This window comes from Poecilia reticulata, chromosome 11 (assembly GCF_904066995.2).
Source record: "Poecilia reticulata chromosome 11, P_reticulata-male-v2, whole genome shotgun sequence".
In the NCBI taxonomy this organism is placed as follows: Eukaryota; Metazoa; Chordata; class Actinopteri; order Cyprinodontiformes; family Poeciliidae; genus Poecilia; species Poecilia reticulata.
The window spans coordinates 14,183,339-14,206,126 of record NC_088840.1 but is presented as its reverse complement, the minus strand read 5'-3'; the positions used below and the strand labels follow the sequence as shown (position 1 = coordinate 14,206,126).

Genomic DNA, 22,788 nt, shown 5'->3' with positions numbered 1-22,788 from the left:
CCACCCTACAGACAAAATATTTTATTTAAAAAAAATGTTTTCCCTATTTTATTTTTAGTGAGCTCCTAAGCAGACTTTGAAGCAGAATGATTTAGAAACCCAGATATTCCCGTGTTGATCCAGATTGGATGTACTCCAGTGAAGGCTCACATGAAGGTTAAAGGAACACAGACCCGGGCAGAGACACCGGCCACCCTGTCCATCATCTATTTTTAGCAGCGTTTTCAAGCTTGTCTGTCCGCTTCAGAGGGGAAATTCACTGAGTCACAGTCCGGGTCTGGGTCTCTGAGGCTCTTAGGTTCACCGTGTTGCTTAATTAGGACATCCCGGAAGAGTGCGACCGGAGCTCCTGCTGCTGCTGCTGCGCACAGCCGAGAGGGGAGGACGCACTGGACCGCATGGTGAAGGCGCACAGCCCAGAACAAACCGGACGGAAATACTAACAAACCCAACTCAAGACGACGGCAGAAGCTTACTGAGGAGCAAAGGAGGGAGGTAAGATGTATCTATAGGATGTTTTAGATAGACTTTATCCAGTGACAGGGAGGAGCGCAGGGGCTGCACTGGTGGGTGGAGATGTGCGCGTCCCTGAGCAAATGGGCAAACATCTTCACTGCTCCTCGTTTGCTCCCGTTCCCCTGCGGCGTGGCTGTATTTGAATCATCATGGAGATCGTTATTTTTCTTTTGTCATCATTTTTTCTGATCTCACTGGATGATTTTTATGGCATGACTAAGCAGCGAAAGTCAGGATCACATTTTATAATGCCAACACCTTTACACACAACACAACAACGATTTCAAAGAATCAAATCTCAGTGAGGTTCGCATCAACCTGTGAGCTTCACTGCCTTAGAAATTGAAGTCTAAGGCAATACCTCACAAGTTTATGAGGAATAAATGAGCTGATGATGTCTGACTCAAAGACCAAAACTTATTTATTTTGTTTTGAATTGTCTTCACAATAATTTCACACATTTGAAACTTTAATAATTAAATCTATTTTTGTTTTTTGTTGTTGTTGCACATTTGTATTTTCTCTTTCTATGCAGGAGTTTTTTTTTTCTGTGCCACCTGTGAAATATTATGTCCAGAATTTCATTTGTGGTTTATTATTATTATTATTATTATTATTATTATTATTATTATTATTATTATTATTATTATTATTATTATTATTATTATTATTGTAGAGTTTCAGGGTTTTACCCCAGTGCACAGATACAAGATTTTCCTCCCTAGTTCAGCTGCTTATTGTCTGAGGCCTGCATTAAACTATCTTGCAGTGGGTCCAGTGCAACAAACAGCAGGCTGTGGCCCAATATAGCCCCAAAGATCAGATACCAGGGCACAGGATCCACAAGCTGAAATCCTTCAGGACCATGTGTTGCTTTCCCAGCTGTTGATTTTTTTTTTCATCTTTACGCTGCAGACATGGAAACACACCTGTGAGAACAAGTGGAGTTGTAAAAACGTACAGCAAAGAATGATGATGGAATCAACTCGACTGCAACGTTTTCTTGTTTGCTTGATCGTTTTTCTGGAACAAGCAAAAAAAAAAAGAAAAAGAAAAGCTGATTGTTGAAGGACTTCATTAATATTGAAGGCCACATGAAAGCTAACAAAAGCACAACTGCAGGAGTCTTCGTATCACCATGGAGAATTTGGCTGACTGACAACAAGACCAGTTCAGATGCTGGATTTTTTTTTTGCTTCCTGGATGTTTTTGCAAAGTTTGACCATAAAGAGAAACACACAGATTGTATACTTGGCCCACTTTTTCCACGTTTTGTCAAATTACAACCACAAACTTAATTTAATTACACAATAGTGTACAATTTAAAGAAAAGGTTACATTTTAAGATTTTTTTGACTAATAAAAATCTTAAAAGTGTGGCATGCTTTAGAGCCGCAGGTCTATTGAAGTACGTCTGTGCCACATCTATAAACATCTAGAGACTGAAACACAGTCAGATTGGATGGAGACCACGACAAACATCGATCTTACAATCTTGCCACAGATTCTTAATCAAAGTTAGGCCCGGGCTATGACTAGGCCATACTAACACCAAAAATGCTTTCCCTCATAACAAAAAAATATAACTCTGTGGCACAATCAAATAAATCTGTCAGTTCTATTGGACAGTCAAATAATCGATCAAATGTAATCAAAATAGCTCAAGCTAACGTATCAAAAAGTTTATTTTTTTTGACATGTCCAACTTAAAATACTTTTTTGCTCTCTATGTACCTGTATCATGTATAGTTTAAAGTTAGGCTCGGATTAAAAAGAAAAAAGAAAAGAAAACCAATAGTAGACAGATCATAAATTTAAAAAAAAGATCTTCGGAAAGCCTTGTGAATTCATGTTTCCTACGTTGTGCCCAGTTTATAATACCCATCCTGAAACATGTAACCTTACACGTTGTGTGAAGTGGGGTTGAGCTGAATTTGTTTCCCCCGGCTCCTTGTGTTTTCCTCAGTTTCCGTCGGCAGTCGATGCAGTAATCCTAGCAGGAGCTCTCCAGGTTTCTGGAGTTCGTGTTGTGGCCGCCCGCAAAGCAGAAATAACATCTGAGTCTCACGACAGGCATGTGTCACTGCTTGGAGACTCCTCAACGGCCTCCATCAGGGCATGTTTGCTGCTCACGGCCCGTAATCGTCAGCAGAAGTTAACAAACAAGGGGGCTTTATTAAACCTGAATCACTGGTGTGCTCCTTTTGTGTGTTTTTAAAATTATTTTTACAAAGTAGATATATCACCGCATTGTAATGTGTGCTGAAGGTGGCAGGTGTCAGATTGGAGAGTGTGTGTTACCCAGCAGTAGTTTGCATCAACATGCAGTGGATAGCTGGATTGAATTCCCCTTTTGGCTGACTAATAAATATTGGAAGCAGGCCTGCATTGTCTCAGGATGAGCTGCACGGCTGGGCAGTGTTAAAACGGATTAGCTGTGTTTTGTTTAACAGTTCAGCTCTAATCCTAAGCAAAACATCTGTTTTAGTAAATATGAAATGTAATCAGTTTGGGATTTTAATAATAAACTCTCCACTTCAAGTTTTCATACATCTAAATGTGCAGTGCCGTACTAATACATTTATATCCCTTAAACATTGTTATGTTTTGTCACAACCACAAACTTCAATATCATCACTTTCCTAAAATTATTGCTTAAGTCTTTTTCTTTTTTTTTTTTTTACCTAAATATCTTTTGGAAAGAAAGAAACTGTGCTTTTCTTTTCTGACAAAAAATGATCTGGGTCATTATTTTAGAAAGTTGACGACCAACGCGATTCACTGGGACTTTTTATTCCACTTCTTTGATCAACATAAAGTAGTTTGTAATTGTAAAATCGGGCTAGAAAAGCTCAACTGGCTCAAAAACCATGTATCATTTTCCTTTATCTTCACAATTATTCTCCATTTATAAAATCCCAATTTTACATTTAACATGAATGAATATGAATATGTTCATTAAAAAAATCTCTCATTTCAGTCTCTCGCAGTCTTTTTAAATCTTCTTGTCTCTTCAGCTCAGTTCTATGATGGATTTGTGTGTTTAAGGTCAAAACCTGTGAACGCTGCATCAGGTCAAACAACTTAAACACCAACTGCCTTCATATTCAACAAGCTGCTCTTCCCACAGTGAAGTCTTTGTGAAAATCAGAGTGAAAGCATACGTTTCCGAACATCTTCTAGTGATGTCCGGATCACTAAAATAATTCATTTCTGCTTTTGTTACCAGGATTGTCACAATGGAGGATTTAATGCAGCGGTTGGAGCGGGCCGTGACTCGCATGGAGGAAATATCCGTCACAATGCAGGCGTCCAGCAACATGCTCAATGGGAACTGTGTCAACGGTGTAGATGGAGGTGAGTCGGTGCCTAAAAACATTTGTTGAAGTGTTTCCCTGCTGTTCTACAGCCAGGATGGGTGAATGAAAACAGGATTTCTGTGTATATGCTTTCAGGTCAGAGTGTGGAGGTCTTTGACGTTCTGCTGAAAGGTCCACTGTCAGATTATCTGAACTGCAGCAGAGCTATAGGAAGTGAAGTGGAGAAACATGTGAGTCACTTTATTCAAATAGGACAGGATAGAAATGACCTTTATGGTTTATAGTTTAAGAATTCACCAACATGTAGCCTATAACATGAATAAAAAAAGAACAAAATTTAAAATAAAAAAATGGGTAACACTTTATTTGAAGAGGTGTGCATAAGACTGACATGACACTGTCATAAACATGACGTAACATCTGTTATGAACATGAACGAGTCTTTATGAATGTTTATGACTGTTGTCATGAAGTGTAATTCGGTAAATAATGACACTTTTAATGCAAAGTTGCTCTAAAAGTTGCAATAAAAGTCCATTAAAAGTGCCAGCTTTCATAATTTTGTAAATTATGATAATTTAATGCAAAGTTGGAATTTTTAATGGACTTTCAATGCAACTTTTAGAGCAACTTTGCATTAAAAGTGTCATTGTTTACCAAATGACACTTCATGACAACTGTCATAAACAGTCATAAAGACTTCTTTATGTTCATGACAGGCGTTATGTCATGTTTATGACAGAGTCATGTCAGTCTTATTCACACCCCTTCAAATAAAGTGCTACCAAAAAAGGTAACAAACGCTTGTAACTGGAGCAACGTTTCTATATGTCCTCAGAAAACAAAAGTGTTTTGAGCTATATTTGAAATATAAACTATGCAAAGAACCATCTGCATGTTCTGTCCATGTCATCAGCGTTTGTCGAGTTCTGGAAGAGGAGTCGTCATGAAAAACTGATCAGCCAATTACAAGCAGGTTTTGGTGTAACTATGGCAACAGTATCACAAGGGGAGGGAACATTGTTTTACTAAATGTGGATTCACTTTTTTGCAAGACACATTATAATTGCATTTCATCACAATAAAGCCTATTCAGAGCTCTCCCTTTTCTGTTGGAATGTGATTTCAAATCATTTGCAAAGGTTTTTGCAAAAATATTCTAAAATATTCTAAAGAAAATCCAAAAGAGTGTCTGGAGACTAAATTCACCTATGAGACAATAAACATATGAGACATTTAGAAATGTACACAAAATAAATAAATAAATATTTAATCAAATATAATAATTTATTTAAGACACGCAATATGTCATTAAAGTGAAGCTTAACATTTAACTGAACATTTATTCATTTCATGGCACATTTAATTAATGACTTAGTGATGTGTTTATTTATTTAATTGTGTCCTTTTGACCTTACATAATGAATTAATAAGCATAAATGTGATCAAAGTTTGCTTTTCTTCCTTTATGTTAGCTTGTGAGAGTTTCTGTGTTTTCATAGTCGCTGCCTGGAGGAGGCTGGAAATGAAAATTTGAAAGGTTTTTAAAATACTCTGTTTTAAACAGCAGCTGCAGTTAAAACTGAGCTGAAAGAAGAAATCCTTTTTACTTTCTCATGGAACAAAAGGCATCCAAAGTGGTCTCATTACTGTGGAAGTGTTTATACACAGCGCACAAGGAGTATTTGTTCAAATGTCAGGGAGGACCATGGAGGAAAGAATCTTTAATTGAAATCTTATCTTGGACCGCTTTACTAAAAGCTAGATTATAAAAGCGAAACAAAAAAAGAGTGACTCTAATCTAAGCAAATCGCTGTTGGGTGAAGTGGAGTGGATTCAGTTCTCGTTTCCCTGGACAGCAGCGTGTAAACAGTGAGGACTGCTCCTCTCCAGATCCTGCTCTTTGAAAGACACACACACACACACACACACACACACACACACACACACACACACACACACACACACACACACACACACACACACACACACACACACACACAGTCGTACGCTACTATCCAACAGGGGACATTCCATTGACTTCCATTCATTTCTACAGCCTAACCCTAACCCTTTTCCTAACCCTAACCATCACATACCTAACCCTTTTCCTAACCCTAACCAAAAGTCAATTCACACCTTAGTCCTAACTGCAACCCCTGACCCTAAAACAGGGTCATTTCCAAGAGGGGACCTACAAAATGTCCCCTCTTCAACGGTGAGTCCCCTGTTGGTCAGTGTAAAATGACACGCATGTCCCCTGTTGGATAGTTACACATGAACACACACACACACACACACACACACACACACACGTCTGGACAGCTGAAGAGTCCCGAAGTGTGTGTGGGAGGTCTGTGGTGTTCACGTTTCTGCACAATGGCAACAATTTTCTTTTCTCTACAAAACCTGCAGAAAGAAAAGCAGAACTTTGAACCTACACTTTTTAAAACTAGCGGAAGACTGTTTTCTTCCCAAGTCTGCAGATCTTAAAATCGTCCAACAGCGAGGGTTTCAGAACAGAGGAATGATGAATGCCTGTATTTTCTCTGCACTTTTTTTGTTTCTATCTCTGTGTCTCATCACTGGTCTGAGTGGAGGAGGGAACTGTGTATGAGTGTAACTGAGAACCCGAGGCAGTTTTTTTTTTTTTTTTTTTAGTTTTCAGAGCCCCTTATATGGAGAAAACCTCCCTGGTGGTTCCTCTGGCCCATGACTTGAGGTCTCAAACACACACAGGACTCACATGGCTGGAAATAACCCAATCTGTGTGTGGGTGTGTGTGTATGCTGACCGGCTTCACAATCACAATCTAGCGATGATACTGCCGATAGGTTGCCTAAAAAATAAGTTTTTAGTCAAAATCAGTGTCAATTTTTCCAATTTTTCAGGCCGAGATGGTGAATGAGGCGCTGCAGACTCAGAGAACGTTTCTTCAGATGGCTTCCATGCACCAGGAACCGGCACAGGTAAATCAGCACAATGTTTTTACACTAAAACATGCAATTATAAAAAAACAGAGAAACTCCGAAAAATCACTTTGGATGTTAATTAGCACAGAAACAGTCTAGATTTGTCTGCAGAAATAATCATACGGCAAGTTTCTGTCAGGGAGGTGGGGTGGTTGGTGGTGACAAGAAACGCTGAGACCCAGGCAAGATGAAAATGTGATGCTTTAATGAAGAATTCTGCTCTTACACAAATCAGAAGGCTGGCAGGCTGGCAGCACGGCAGAGCGGGAGGCTAGAGCTCAGCACCGGTAGCAACAGCAACAGTACAACGTAACACGAGCTAGTCAACTCAGGACTTGACAGTTCTGCCAAGCCGACTGACCAGATACAAACAACATTAGACAAGGACCCAATGAAGAACACAGACAACAGGTGAGACTAAATACACAGGGGGTAATCAAGGGAACGACAGGACTCACAGGGAACAGGATAACAGAAAACTCAAAAATAAACACACAGAAACACAGATCATGACAGTTTCATATGTGGGATTCATCAAATCTGTGCTGATCAGTCAATGTGGAAACAACATGATGTTAATAAATCTGTAAATCATGAATCTTGACAGACCAAAAGAGTCATAAAACTTAAAAGAAAATTTTTTTTTTTTTTGACAAATACAGTTCCTATTTATGTTTTCACAACATCTCATTATTTTATTCCAAACTCAGGTATTAAGCAACTCTGTTTTAAAGAAGCCGGATGAGGTTATTGATCCTCCAAATAAACATGGCTGCACAGATCAAAATAATGCCACAATTTCTGTACTAACGTCCTGCCAGAAAACCCAAAGTAACCATGATGTTCAGGTTGGAGCAATGAAAAAAAGAAACACCTTGATGGAGAGCACCTGCAGTGTTATGGTTATGCAGCACCTGCAGGACCACTCTCTGTTTCACACAACTTCATGCTGCTGCATGCATTCAAAAGCGTGACGATTCCTCCTGATGAGGGCTGAGCGGACCTGTGATTAGATCCTGTCTCAGCTTTTTTACTGACAGCAAAGTCAAACCAAACACCTACAGCATGCATACCAATGCTGCTGCAAATCCATGAAAGTTGATTCACCGAACTACAGGGAAATATTTCCGTTTTCTCTGTAAGGCTCTGTAGGAAACAGCGGCAGTGCGGTTCTCGAGAGCAGTATCTCGGTCCTACGTGAGAGGGAGTCTGAGCCCCCTGTCCTGTGTCCCCCCACCCCGTCAGACCAGGCCCATCCAGAGGGATTATTCTGCTCTTTGACCAGGAAAACTGCTAATGCGACACATTCCCAAAATGCCTAACGGCAGAGGAAAAAAGAGGGTTGTGACAGAAAGCTGCGTATGAAAGAAGCGATAGTGATATCATCCCTTTGGACTGTGCTGCTTGTGTGCTGTGTGCCGGTGTCAGAGGGTCCACCAGGAAGTGAGTACTTCCAACCTGTCAGGCCATTGGCTAAGAGGGAGAGAAAAAAAGCTTTCAGGGAGAGCCGGGAAAGCAAACAAGGAAGTTGTTTGGGTTTCACGGAGAGAGGGCGGAAGAGACGGATGTTAGAGGAGAAATGATCAAATTTATTTAGAGTTTCACTTCAGGCATGTAAAATCTGCCACTACATCATCTTTGACTTTTGAAAGATGCACCAGCTGTCTCTCTTGATCATCCTGGTCTTCTTTTATGCCCTCTTTTATTCTGCTCATGGAAGATGGTTGATTTTAAACTTTACTGTGTTTATTTATTGTCTTTATTAGATCTTGCCATATTAGCTCCTTCCTTTTTGCTTGTTTATTTAATTTTTCTTTCTGGTTTTGTATTGTTTGCTACTCCTCTAGTTCCAGTTCTCTGTATTTATCATTCCCCTCCCCTCAGAAGGTTTTCTCCTCTTCACGGCTTTTTATCAATCTCCTGATTCCCCTCTGCCTTCCTGTTTCTGATATCCACCGATTAACCCTCCTGGTTGCTTTGTAATTTTCACCTCTCCCTCAGTAAATATGCTCATCAGTTCTCGTTGTTCCTCCTGTTTTATTACCTGTTATTTTCCTTGTGATGTTTCAGTTTTTCCTGCCGTTTCACTAATGACTCCTCTACTTCAATTGACAAGACTTGAAAACTAACATTCAGTGATTCTCTCCAATAAATCCAAGTTTAAGCAGTAACATAGAGAACGGCAAAGCTTAGTATATTCCCTGGTAGAGGCAGCATTTTTCTTCTTTTTCAAAATTACGCAGTGCTTTGCATTGTTCTGGCCAATAAAATGTCTAAAATGTTAAATGTAGAATCTGGTTAGTCAAAAGATGTTGGTGAGAAGTTATGCTATTTTTTATTAACTTTTAGTTTTCGGCAGGACAGGTTAAAAACTGCTGTCCTTTTTATAAAATGGCATATTTTAGCTTGACGGGGTTGAAGGAGCAATGCTTTCTCTGCACAGTCGACACTAAAACCTCCCAGATTCCCCGGGTAAAATCACAAACCACCCACTCCCACAAATAAAACCTCCTCACCATACATTTATTTAGCTGTAGCATCCAGTGCAGCTGTAAAACTGTGATAAATAAAGCTGGGCAATACCCGTTCCACTTTCTTTCACCATTTCTCTTTCAAACACACATATGTACACCCCCAAGCCCCCACACACACACACACATTTCACAAAGTTCTGGCCTTTCTCTCCTGCGCTGCACTGTTGTGCTCTCTGACTTTTTATGGACATGTTCTATATTTGAGCCTGTAGTCAGTGTGAGAGATAGAGAGTCTGAGTGAAACACAGGGAAAGGAAGGCAGAGAAAGTAGCGTGACCTCAGGTTGGCCCGGTAACGTGACTGGACTCGTTTCTACGAGCTGCGGGTCCAGGATGTTCACACGCAGACAGACAGCTTACATCGATTCTGATCCAGAGTTTGAATATTAAGACGTACAGCTCAGATCATTTGCTCTATTGGCTCACTTTAATTGATACTTTGTATGTCTGCTCAATAATATATTTCCGATATTCTAACAGATTTTTATGCTTTGATCGAAACCATTTCACTGTAGCTGTTTTTAAACTGAGCCTCCATCCCAGTTTAAACTTGTCTGCAGGTTTTCTTTTTTCACATTGAAATGAAATGAAAACACTTTTCAGAATCAGAATCAAAGTCAGCTTTATTTATTTGATTGACTGTGTACACATGCAAGGAATTTGACTTCAAAGTCAAGCACTGACAGCGTACAGATATAAATTATGAATATATGAACTTTAGATTAAATAAAATGGGGATAAATAGGAACTAGGTGCAAGTATCTGTGGCCTTTGAAAGAAAAAAGACGGATTGTGATAGTGAAAATATGCGTATTTTCTTTCATAGCTAGTCAGGCTGTTCACTGTGTTAATCAAACAAACAGTCCGACAAAGAAACTGTTTCTGTGGCAGCTGTTTTCTTAGGCAAATATCACTTTGTCGCACCAGCCTGAAGATAAAAGTCTGAACAATGTCCAGGATGTGTGGGGTCTGCAGAGATGGTAGCTGGCCTTTTCTGACCCTAGTTGATTCTCCCACATGCGGTGTGAATCTCTGCTGCTCTTGCACAATTACTGTGTCTCAGATTAATTATTTTTCTCACCTCATGCTTGTTAGTTTTTTATCTTGCTAAAATGGAAAAGTCGTGTTTGATTGTAGTTTCGCCTGACAATTTTCTCCTACTTTCTGTTAAGTACTTTGAACGTCCAAGGGGTGTGAATATGTTATGACAAAAGTTGAGTGGCAGATACAGTTTGAAGGAAAACGGATCTGGGAAGGAATTTATAAAGAAAAAAATTTACTCTGGCTTTTTCCACCTCATCCAGTGTTATTTGTTTTTGTTGCTGTGCACTCAGGCATGCAGGAAATTCTTGAAACTTGCACACCGCGGTCCGTATTTCTTTGATTTCCATCATGCAGAAGCTTAAAAGGGATACTCTTTTAGTCTTTGGCTGCAGCTCATTAACAGTATATATTTCATACTGGTCTGGGTTCAGGGTGAGAGATGTTTGATCGGTAAACTGTAAACACTGGAGGAGCGGGACGCCTTACAAGGCCAGAGGGATCTCCCCGTGGACGGAGGAATGTCGGAAAGAAAAGGAGCGATGGGGAAAGGTGGATAAGAGCCGGGAGGCACGCTAAGCTGAAGCTAAGATCTGGATCCAGTGGAAAAAATGTCTTATAAAATTAGACCCTGTTCTAAGAGCTGGTTCAGGGTTTACTGTGAGGAGGAGGGCAGTGGAATAAAGCTGAAAATCATCTGAAGCGTTTCTGTAAACACCATCAATTTAAATAGACTGCGTGTCGACGTCCCTCTGAATATTTTCTTCCCCTTAATCTGTTAATTTCTTAATGTTTGCTTTTGCTCAGATGGAGCTCCAAGACCTCCTGAAGCCAATTTCCGATCACATCCAGGAGATCCAGAACTTCAGGGAGCGAAACCGAGGCAGCTCGCTCTTCAACCACCTGTCAGCCGTCAGCGAGAGCATTCCCGCCCTGGGCTGGGTGGCAGTGGTACGAAGCGAGAATATACTGAAGTAAAATCGGGTCAGGAGAGCCAGGGGTGGACGACATGAAGTTTAATCACAATATTTTGAAGCATTATTGTGATAATGATAAAAGTAAGAACTACTTATAGTTCTTATAGTGCAAAGCTCTGACTGCATGACAGCAATTATATCTCCACCAATACAAATATTGTTCTTGAAAAGCTTCTTTAGGACATCAGTCATGTGCAGAAGTGTGATTTATTTGACCTTCCCCAAATTTATCAAAAGCACACTGAACCTTCAGACATCAGCGTGAACGTTTCTGCTTTTACCCTCAAATGAAGACAAATCTGCGGTGGAGGCGAGACGTTTACATCTCTGCCAGGATGAGGAAGGACTTTCTCATGAGAGCGCATCTTTTTTGTCCCTGTCTCAGAGTCAGAAACCAGGTCCGTACGTGAAGGAGATGAACGATGCAGCCACCTTCTACACCAACAGAGTGCTGAAGGACTACAAGGAAAAGTAAGTATGCTTCAGAAGTATTGAGTAATGATAGTATTTAAACTGTTTTCTGGTTAGGACAGGACTTAATTGTGTTCTTTAATATTTTAAAAGGTTGTCACATAAAGAGCAGGTGATCTTTGAACGTCTTTAAATAGGATTTACATAAGAAGAAGATTGATTTTTTTTTTTTTGTCAAGTGAACCATTTCTGTGTTGGTTTCTTGTTATTAACCCACCAAAAGACCCAACATTAACCCACTCTTCACCACCACCACTTTTATGTAAAATGTCCTAGTGTTTCAAAGAGTTAATGAATCCCTTCGCTCTAAAAAGTTTTCCACTATCTTTTGGAGAGAAACAAACCCACAGGATCATCTGTCCTCAACTCTACCTAATGGGTCAGTCTAATATTGTTATGAGGACTTGGTAAACCCAGGATGCCATTCTTTGCTGTAGTTCTCGACCAGTAAGCATTAGAGGTTGTTTTATTATCCTTATTACATGTTATTGCTGCACCTGCTTAGCAATAATGTGAGTCCTTTGTCCAGCTTTGTTTGTCGCATGAGATGTTTTCTAGTCTTTAATCGCTTCTTTTACTGTAGATATTGGTAAATCTGGGCAAATACTGTAGCTATTTTATTGTTAACATTTTCTGACCTAAGGATGGTCCGTTCTTTTGTTTTTAAATGTTTTAAAATGACATTAGACCTATATATCACAGGTAGATAGCCGAAGTTAGATGAGTTATTATTATTATTTTGTGGAATATTCACTTTCTGTAAAAGTGCTTTGAACAGAAATATTTTAAAGCTCCTTTCTATGATAATTCATTTCCAACTTCACAGACCTATGAGATCTGGTCAATTCCCAGTTGTTCCCTTTTAGCTTACTTTTGTTCTAATCTTCCTCCTTCTTCCCGTTTTGTCTGTCACGTTCGTTTCCTCTGTCCCACCGCACGCTCCCTGTTCTCCCAGTGATAGACGTCATGTGGACTGGGTTCACGCCTACCTGTCAATCTGGACTGAGATGCAGTCCTTCATCAAGCAGCACCACACCACAGGACTGGTGTGGAGCAAGACTGTGAGTCGGATTCTTATCTAATTACGACAGTCTGAATTAATTCTGTTGTCTCTTCCAACATGTGAAGAAAATCAATGGTGTGTTATCTCAGCTGTGGTTCTGCTCTGATATTTTTAAACCAGCTAGGTTTTCCTTTCTTTCTTTTTCTTTTTTTTTTTTTTTGCACACATTTCCATTTTTAGAGATAAAGCAGCAGGGTTACATAAACCACTGCAGAGAGCATGAATGAATGAATGAACCTCTCCTCAGTGGCTGCACATCACAGGTCTCTGCAGGGCTCTCAAAACACCAGCCACTCCCACACACACTGCTGGTTTTGGAAGTGCACTGCTCAGGAACTCCTCAGTGGATCCCAGAGATTACGATGGCAGGAAAATAAATCTTTTGAATTAATTTGACCTTTTTCCGACTCGGTACCTCGTAAATACACTCAAACCTTTTTGCATTTTCTCACTTTAAAACTACAAACTTTTACGGATTCTTGCAGATCACGTGCAATATAGCAACACGCAGTGGTGCATAATTGTGAAGTGGAAGGAAAATAATACATGATTGTTTAAATGTCTTTAAAGTAAAAGTCAGAAAAGGGGAGAAGTTTAAAGCTGAGTTAGGTTATAAAACAACATCCCAAGCTTTGAACGTCTCACTTACTGCATTGTCTTAAAATGAAAATAATCTGTTGGTCAATCGAGCTGTTTGTGGAGTCTACAAATCTGATATCTGTAGAAAAGTGAGAACTGAGCTGATAAGAGCTGATGGGAAGATGGATAGAGATAAATGCAGAACAATCCTGGAAGAAAACCTTTTAGAGGCTGTAAATGAATACATCAAACCGTAGCTGTGTATTAGAATGGCCCAGTCAAAGTTCAGACCTAAATCCAATTGAGTAACTGTGGGAGAGACTTGAAAACTGCTGTTACGACCAATCCTATCAATCTGAATACAAAGAAGAATAGACAAAACATTCAGGCTCTGGATGTGAACAAATGCTAGTGTTACAAGCAACTTGATTAGGATTTACAATCTATTAACAGAGTAGAATTTAAAAAGAACTTGATAAAATCACTTGTTAATGTGATTTTACACCTAATCTCATAACCAACGTGTAGCAAACAATGTAGACCATATAGCGTTGTTCCCTCCCACTCATACTGAGACAGAGAAAGACTTTCAATGGTTTTTCTACATTAAGTGTCAAAAACTTACCCTTGTTCCTTGCCAGGGAGAGAGCGGCAAAGAGTCTGATTATGTGATCTCAAAACATGGCTAATCAATCGGCAAATGCATGCAAGTATCGGCCAGTGCTGAGATATTAGCGATAAAAAATTGTAATTAAAAAAGCACAAATGTTGGCCCAAAACATCAGCCAGTCGATGTATCGGTCAACTTCTTAATTTGAAACAACTGCCATATTTTGTTGAGGTTTTAACATCTGTCTCCACAATTTACAAAGCTCTCCAACACGATGAAACTTCAGTCCAAGAAATTTCCTGTGCCGTCTAATAAAACCACATCATGTCTTTATTCTCCATGCATTTCTCTCTGGACCAAGCAGCCTCAACAAACCCAGGTGCATCGCTGAGCTTTGAGGACAGCTGCGTCTCCCATGTTTGCGCTAAAAATCATATTCTACTGCTTTAATGCGAGGATAAATATCTGTCTGATGCTGAACAACTGTGACCACATGTGCTTTCTGTACGCCGAAACCTGAGAGCCTCCAGAGGCTGTTTGTGTCAGCTGCTGCTCCTGCTGTCAGACGACAGAGCCGGTGTGTGTGCGTGCACAAGCAGGGGAGTGTGCTGCTCTAACAGGTGGTCCTCAGGGTTTACTTGAATGGAGGATTTCTTCGCAGAGGAGCCTCCACAAAAGGGGCCTGTGTGCACTCGCTGCCTGTGCCGTAACCCAAACTGCAGGGCTGCTTGCTGTTCGGCACAGCTGCCGTCCGCCGCTCATTCACGGGTTTAGTGACAGCACCGTTCTCTCACACGCAGACACATGTACGCGCGGTCCGGCCGCAGCACAACGGGGCAAAGAAACAGAGCCGGAGTTGGGAGCTTAAAATCTGAAATAAAAAACCACAGCAGCAAACTGTTCCAGCAAGTTAGTGCGCCCGTCAGTGCCACACTTTTTACAACTTGAGTCAGAGAGCTGCCAAATATTTGTTCCAGCTGTCCTCTGTGGACTTACTGATAACCAGGCTCTGGCCTGCAGTCTGTGTTAAAGGTGCAGCATGGGATAATTTAAGCCAGAAAGACTTTACCTTTTTTTTTCTCTCTGGTTCTATAGATCTCTCAGTAAGTTTATTGCTCTGATTTAATGGCTGGGTCTTGACAGAAAATAGTAAAGAGAGCTTTTTAACTGATGTGTGTTTGTGTTTTGTTTGTCCCTTTGGTATTTGGATCACTTTTGTATTCTGATTATATTTTGGTTTTGCCACTCAGTCATCCTCACATTTGTACTTTCTTATACACACCTTGTGTGTTTTGCTTTTTATTATTTTACCTTTTATATTTATCCTTTTGTTTTCAGTGTTCATTTGCCCCTTTTCATTAGTCATTTTTCTTCAGCCTCCCTGCGTTCTGTTAATTGTTCTCACCCTGTGAATAATCACCTCCCGTTACGAGTCAGTCTGTCTTCTTTACATCCTGCCAGATCATTTCAACATAATACATTTTTCATGTCTTATGTTTTCTCACCTCTATCTTATGGTTTCTGTTTCTCAGATTTTTTTTCCCTTCCATGACTCAGTTTTTTTTATTAGTTAGTTTGGGATTATTTTTGTTGTTGCTGTTTTTCTCTTCGGCTCTTCTTTCCTGGCCAGATTCATTTTGCCGAATTGTTGAGTTTGAATTGCGCTGTATTTTGTGTCACTCAGCTTTACATTTTTCAGCTGAGAATCGTCTCATTTGGGAGATAAAGAGTTATGATGAAGTATTTGTCCCGTCAAAAACTCTTAGTTTGAATTCATCCATATTGGAGAGTAATGAACAGGCAATTTTAGGTTTCACCGCTGTGATGTCTGACAGCTTCAATTTAGTCCTGAAAAGTCAGTGTTGGTATTTCCTGTACAACACTCCCTCAAATGGACAATTTGAATACTACAGCTGCTGATTCTGAAACGCGTCACAGCTTTAAGTTTTCCTCAACCACAATGCAGTTCATTTCTTTTCTTCCCACAGGGTCCCATTGCTCCTGTGTCTCTCTTAGACTCGTCCCCGCCGCCCAGTGGTCCCTGTCCGCTGCCTCCTCCTCCTCCTCCCGGCCCTCCTCTGGTCTTCACTGATGACGACTCCAAGCCTCAGACAGGCAGTGCAACACCTGAGCACTCAGCTTTGTTTGCCCAGCTCAACCAGGGCATGGACATCACTAAAGGTAAACCCAGTACAGGTCTCAACTGACCAAAGATGGTCATTCAGAGTCAGGATTTTTGTTCCAGTCTTTACTTGCTGGAAAAAGTATTCTTTATTCTGCCACAGCTTTTTTTACACTAAGCTTTCTGTCAATAACATTGCACACTCTATAACAGGGTCACCAACTCCAGTCCTCGAGGGCTACCGTCCTGCAACTTTTAGATGTGTCTCTGCTCAAACACACCTGGATCAAATAAACTGCTCATTTCCAGCCTGTTGCAGAGAGGAATGAATGCTGGTGAGGAAATTCAGACATTTTGGAGCAGAGGTGAATCTAAAAGTTGCAGTGTGGTAGCCCTTGAGGACTGGAGTTGGTGACCCCTGCTCTATAAACAACCAAACTCTTACGTAATGACCTTGTTAGGTTGTTACTCTTTAGGCGACGTTATAATTTACTGAGCTCTATTTGTACGTGTGTAGGTCTGAAACACGTCTCGGATGAGCAGAAGACTCATAAGAACCCCAACCTTCGTTTTCAGGCATCACCGATCAAAACCAAAGATCCCCAGCATGCGAACGCTCCCAAAGCAGCAGCCCAGAAAAGACTCCCTCTGCTGGAGCTGGAGGGAAAAAAGTGGAGGGTGGTACGCAAAGCTTACTGATATTTAACCCCCTTTACCGTGACTCATCACGTTCTCACGTGTACGCCTCGTCTTGTTTGTTGAAGGAAAACTTTGAGCAGAAACACAACCTGGTGATCGAGGAGACAGAGTTGAAACAGGTGGTGTACGTCTTTGGCTGCAGCAACTCCACCCTGCAGGTCAAAGGCAAAATTAACTCCATCATCGTAGGTGAGCCGCCGAGACACAGAGCTGTAATTATACACTCCTCCTAACGATTTCCCTAAGCTTGGTTTGTTTGGTCTTTCCCCAGATAATTGTAAAAAGCTCGGTCTGGTTTTTGAGAATGCCGTTGGGATCGTAGAGATCATCAACTCTAGAAGCATCCAGTTACAGGTAAGTAAACATATATATAATCTGAACTATTACAGTGGCTCCTCAAATGATATCTGGCCAATTATCACCTTTAAATATATCCAGTTTAGCCCTGCCCTCCTAACCCTTGTTACAATATGGACCAAAAGAGACATAATTGAATAAATACCTAAATAAATATTTAAAAAAATGTGTACATGTCTTAAAATACTGCTTAAATAGCTCAATAATAAATATAAACTTAATTTAAACTAACATTTTTATGTATTTAACTATTTTTATTTTTAACTCCTTCACAGCAAGATATCTTACATTTATTTCATTTTTTGTTACCAATAAGTTAATGAATAGATTTAAGACTGGTATAGCTAAAGGTGATTTATCGAGAGTTAACTTACCATCCAGCTGAACCAACCAGATTTTAACTATTTTTAGTTTGTTATTTCACCTCAGAACAAAACAATTTTTGCAAATATATATTTTCAGATAATTAAATTTTTTTTGAGTTGTACATTTAAATATAAAATTTTTGATTTGTTAAGTTGCTGATATTTATGGAAACATTTATTTATTCAACATTCCCATTTCCAGTTTTATTTAAACTATGGCATACATAAATTAAGAAATGCCTTGTTTATTCATTTATGATATTGTGATGTTTCGGGCGATCAAAATGTGCCAAAATGAACACTTTTGCTGTACAGCGGATAGTTTTTCAGGATGTTAAAGCAAACCAGTGACCTGCCAGATGTTTTTATTCCCTCCTCTCTGCAGGTGTTGGGAGTTGTTCCTACTATTTCCATCAACAAGACCGAGGGCTGCCAGGTCTACCTGAGCAAAGCCGCTCTGAACTGCGACATCGTCAGTGCCAAGAGCTCCGAGATGAACATCCTGATCCCAGCGGGAGACGACGACTATGTGAGTGAGGAAGCAGGAGGAAGGTTCCACACTCAGAAAATAAGCACCATCAGTTTGTGTGGGCATTATGTTTTGCTGGTGAACTCAGCGGGATCTTTTTGGTTTGCTCTCTTTGCAGAGAGAGTTTCCCGTCCCGGAGCAGTTCAAGACCGTTTGGGACGGCTCCAGGCTGGTGACAGAACCCACTGAGATTGCAGGATGAGATGCATGTCAGGAATCCCTTAGAAATGCGTTCACACCCCCTTTGAATGTTTTCACCTTTTGTAACGTCACAAACACAACCTTCATTGTATTTCGTTAGGGTTTAATGTGACAGACCAACAAAAAGTAGTGTGTAACTGTGAATTGGAAGGATAATCATACTTTTATAAATGCTTACAAATTCAGAATATATGCAGGATACCTGTGTATCCAGCAGCCTTTCACTCCAATACCATTAAATACAATCTAGTGCAAATAATTGCATTCATAACTCATCTAACTTGTAAATAAAGTTTATCTGTATGTAATAAAAACTCACTATAAAATCCTGACAGTTCGAAGGGCTTCGCGAAGGCAAATGAGCACAACTGACCAGTCACTGATAAGGTTTGGAGTAGTTTTATGGCAGGTCTGAACATGGCGGTGGCTGCATCATGCTGTGGGGATGATTCTCTCCGGCAGGGACAGATAAAGCATTTCCTGCAGAATAACAAAGCTAAACATACAACGGGATTTTAAAAAAATTGTTCTCCTTAATTTTATTTTTTTGTTTAAAGAGTAATGTGTAAAAAGTATGACATAAAAGAAAGGAGGTAAGATTAAATGAGTATACTTCTTTTCAAACAAATAGCTCTAAAAAATGCATATTAAGGTATTTGAACTGTGAATGAGAATATAACATTTGAAATAAATAAACAAACATCCCATTTCTACAGTTTAATGGTTTATGTGTTAAAATGGCATAGTCAAAGTCCAGACATAATCTAGTTGAGAATTTCTGGCAATATTTAAACATTGTTGCTCATGGGATGCTCAAAATGTGCAAAGGTGGTAGAGACTCACCCCAGAAGACTGGCAGATGAAACATTTTAAAATGTTTTTTTTTAACTTAAAACAGAAAGGTAAAACATGCATCATTGTGCATTTCTTTAAGTGCTGGTCTCTCACAAAACCCTAATGAAATATGTAAAACTTCATGGTATCCACAAAATTTGGAAGAGGTATGAATACTTTAGCAGGGTGCAAGATACAAAAGGGTTGTAATAGATAGTGACTGTCAGGTTAACCTCTTTAACTGTATTTGTGACTTTATAATTAGTTTTTTTTGTGGCACTTTTCAGCTGTTAACTCTCCCCACCCCCACAGGTTGATCAGATTACAGTGAAACAAACCTAGAACCCATCTGTTACATGTCTGTGCCATATCAAAAAAGGCATTTATATGAGACCATGTAGCTACTGAAAATTGAACCTTTAAATATAAAACTAACATTTTATACTTTCTCTGTTCTGGATTGTTTATTCCTATTTTGCCATCTATTTTTAGTTATGAGGTTATTTTTAGTTATGAGATTAGCTGCTGTAATCAGTAAAAGGACTGAGCTCAGATGTGCTGCTTTGCACTACAAATATGCAATTTGTCCATAGCATAATTTAGCACTCGTTCTGTCTTTGTACATCACTTTAATTTGTAATAAAATTAAGCACAGAGCACTAGCATAAGACATATAGAAATATACATGAAACTAATGTTTAACTTACAATAAATGTATGTAATGCTTGTCATTTTTCAAATAAAGAAAATATCTCTCAGGTCTGACTTGTAAGAATGTTTGCTAGTAGATGGAAAAATTCAGATGTGTGGGAAAAAAAAAATTCTGGTGAAAACTAAAACAATAATAATTACTCAATTAAACTTCCAGATTTGAACAGAGGCGCTGGTTAGTGTTTGATCACCATGTTACCCTGAGAGTCTTGGGTAAAGAGCATTTCATCATCTTCATCCACCTCCTCCTCCTCAATAGGTTTGTAACTTCTCACCAATCCAGTGCTCAGGTTACTCTGATCCTTGAGTGGGCTCCTGGTCTGGAGGCCTCGATGTGCTATCACCCTGAAGCCCTCCGAGTCCTGAGTGAACAAGGTGGCCAAACTGTCCTCGTCTGCTTCCTTGCATTTCTGCCGTTTCTTAAGAGGAGAGCCTCTTGTGTTTCTCCACAATGAGTCAAAATGCGATTCTTTTGCGAGACAGCTCTCCGAGTGATCGGTTTGTTTTTGTGGCGAAAGGTTTTTCACCTCTGCCCACTTCTTATTTGACCAAGTTCCAAGATGAGATAAAGGAATGTATTTACTTGGAGACTTGGAGATTAACCTGCCGTTTTCTTTCCCGTCTTTAAAATGAGAACAGTTTTCAGCAGGTTTCTGAGTTGATGTTTTTCCCTCCATATCTTTTAGTTTTCCAAAGCTCTCTGAATTCTGAATATTGTTTATAAAATTCGACTCTGACCAGCTGAAATCCTCAGAGTCCTCGCTAAAGGTGAACAGAGGATCCTGACTCCATGGCTGCGGAGCGATTTGACTGTCGCTATCCAGCAGTGAGGGCTCAGGGAGCCTCCGCTTGCACTGAGGGGGTTGACACTCTGCAGATTTACCGTCTAGTGAAGCTGAATAGTGGGTTCTTTCATTGTGCCGTGTAGCTGTGTTGGTCTCTGCCACATATTCTTTTTCCAAATTATAATTCACACCGGCATCAGACTCCAAATCCAAGTTTTCAGAACATATTTCACGTGCTCGTTTTTTCGCAGACGAAACAGTTGCTGGTCTGGTTGTGGTGGACGGTGACGAGGGTAGCCCCGGATCCAGGCTTGGTGCTTCAGTGGAAGACATCTTGTGGAGAACTTTTGGAAGAAATCATTTTAAATATAAGTTATTCTAGTCATCACATTGCAGCCTTATTATCTTTATGCTGATTTCTCCACAGGGTTCCGACCATATTTATCATTAGCAACACAGATTTATAGAATCATTTGGCCTTTTTAGGCCAATTCTTAAAGTAAAAATTAAAGTTCTCTGACATTATGACAGATTTTTCAACCAAAGTAGATCTACAAGGAAAGATGGAAAGACTGATGGACAAACTGCATGACGGTTAAATAGATAAATTAAACATTAGGCCAACTAAAGGCTAAGATGTAGAGAAACTGATATTTGCTTAGTATGTTGTCGTTTTCATTATTCTTAATATTTGTACTTAGAAGATAACTAATTCAAAATGCATCCCTTTCCGGCAGCTACTGCCTGCTTACCTCTACGTTTAGGTGCAAAAAAAGCAGATATGGAACTCTGTTTAGTTTTTGGCATCTCCATTTTAGTCTGAGTGAAGTTGAGCGCTACAGCCAAACTGTACCCACCACCTGTCGCCAAGGGATTCAACAGTTTAGAGATAGGACGGGCCTGGCGTTTCTGGGAAATAAAAAAAAAAAGAAAACAAAATGAGCAATTAAAAAGAACAGTAAGTAAAGACCATAAAGTAACAATTCCATGTGTGTTTCAAACTCCAATAATAACCTTTCTAGCCTTTTCTTTCAGCTGCATCGTGTCCAACCAAATTCCACATTCTTCCTGAGCAGAACGCTGCACTGCTGCCTTAGAGTTTTTCATGATGGAAAATGATCTGAAAAACATTAAAAAGGGGTTTACATTTATCCTTCAAAGGCACATCAATATATGCTGTTGCTCTATATACTTTCATCAACAAAAATACTATTATTTTATTATGATTTTTAATAATAATCATGATAAGCATACATCAAATGTAGAGCTGATAACATGCTATTATAAATAAGGAAATACTAGGCAGGTATAAAAAAGAGTCATTAAAAAAAAAAATTATTATAATTTGTATTGTTGTCATTGATCTACATTTTGGTATCATAAAAATTTTAAAAACTTTAGCCGTAGATAAAAAGTAAAACACAATATTATAATATAGCTACTCTAAAGTCATACAAAAAAAGATAGAAAACATAATAAAATAACATTTTAAGGTATTAAGAAACTATTAAAAATGTAACAGAATAAATAATAACACTTTAAATTAGAAGATGAAATAAACATTAAGAATAAGGCAGAATTACTGCCAATCAAACGACTGGCTAAAATTCTTTTTCAAAAGAAACCCCTACATAAATGGTAAAAATAAAAATTAACCCATAAAACTGGTATGTGTTGTGAATAGCACATTTAAACATGAAATGCGATGTTTTAGAATTGTCTCAAAAGTTCATATCTATTCAAGACTGTGATGTAAAGTTGACGGTAAATATTTTTCGGCTTTTCCATCAACTGCAAAATTAGGAACTCCGGTCTTCTCTCTCGCGTTATTAAGTCGTAGCCAATATTTTTCTTTTCTTTTTTTCTACGATGTGACCAGACGGGCTCCGTACTTACCAACCTGGACGATGGAAACAAATTAAACGTTTTTTAAGGAAAGGTTTTCTTTTACTCATTTCAGTTTGAGTCTGCCGCCTTAACAATGAGCTGTCCGTTTCGTTTGCCTGTTTAGAAACAAGGGTTGGTTAAAACTCAACATGCGTGTTTACAAAACATAAATCTTAACAATATTAAATCTAATGGAATATCACTAAATACTTACAG

General features: G+C 39.3%; 2 protein-coding genes across 2 annotated transcripts; one reads left to right on the top strand and one right to left on the bottom strand.

Annotated features, from left to right (window-relative positions):
- Window positions 1-260: 260 nt before the first annotated feature.
- Window positions 261-19,947, top strand: cap2 (cyclase associated actin cytoskeleton regulatory protein 2). The gene is made up of 13 exons (XM_008422000.3): window positions 261-495; window positions 3,746-3,873; window positions 3,972-4,066; window positions 6,728-6,805; window positions 11,190-11,333; window positions 11,745-11,830; window positions 12,786-12,891; window positions 16,071-16,263; window positions 16,722-16,885; window positions 16,969-17,092; window positions 17,175-17,257; window positions 18,011-18,154; window positions 18,273-19,947. The coding sequence occupies exons 2-13, from the start codon at window positions 3,756-3,758 to the stop codon at window positions 18,354-18,356; spliced, it is 1,419 nt and encodes a 472-aa protein (XP_008420222.1). The 5' UTR covers window positions 261-495; window positions 3,746-3,755; the 3' UTR covers window positions 18,357-19,947.
- aunip (aurora kinase A and ninein interacting protein) lies at window positions 19,379-22,713 on the bottom strand. The gene is made up of 4 exons (XM_008421999.3): window positions 22,582-22,713; window positions 21,700-21,805; window positions 21,438-21,594; window positions 19,379-21,029 (listed from the first exon to the last, which is right to left on the bottom strand). The coding sequence occupies exons 2-4, from the start codon at window positions 21,790-21,792 to the stop codon at window positions 20,077-20,079; spliced, it is 1,203 nt and encodes a 400-aa protein (XP_008420221.1). The 5' UTR covers window positions 21,793-21,805; window positions 22,582-22,713; the 3' UTR covers window positions 19,379-20,076.
- Window positions 22,714-22,788: the final 75 nt, after the last annotated feature.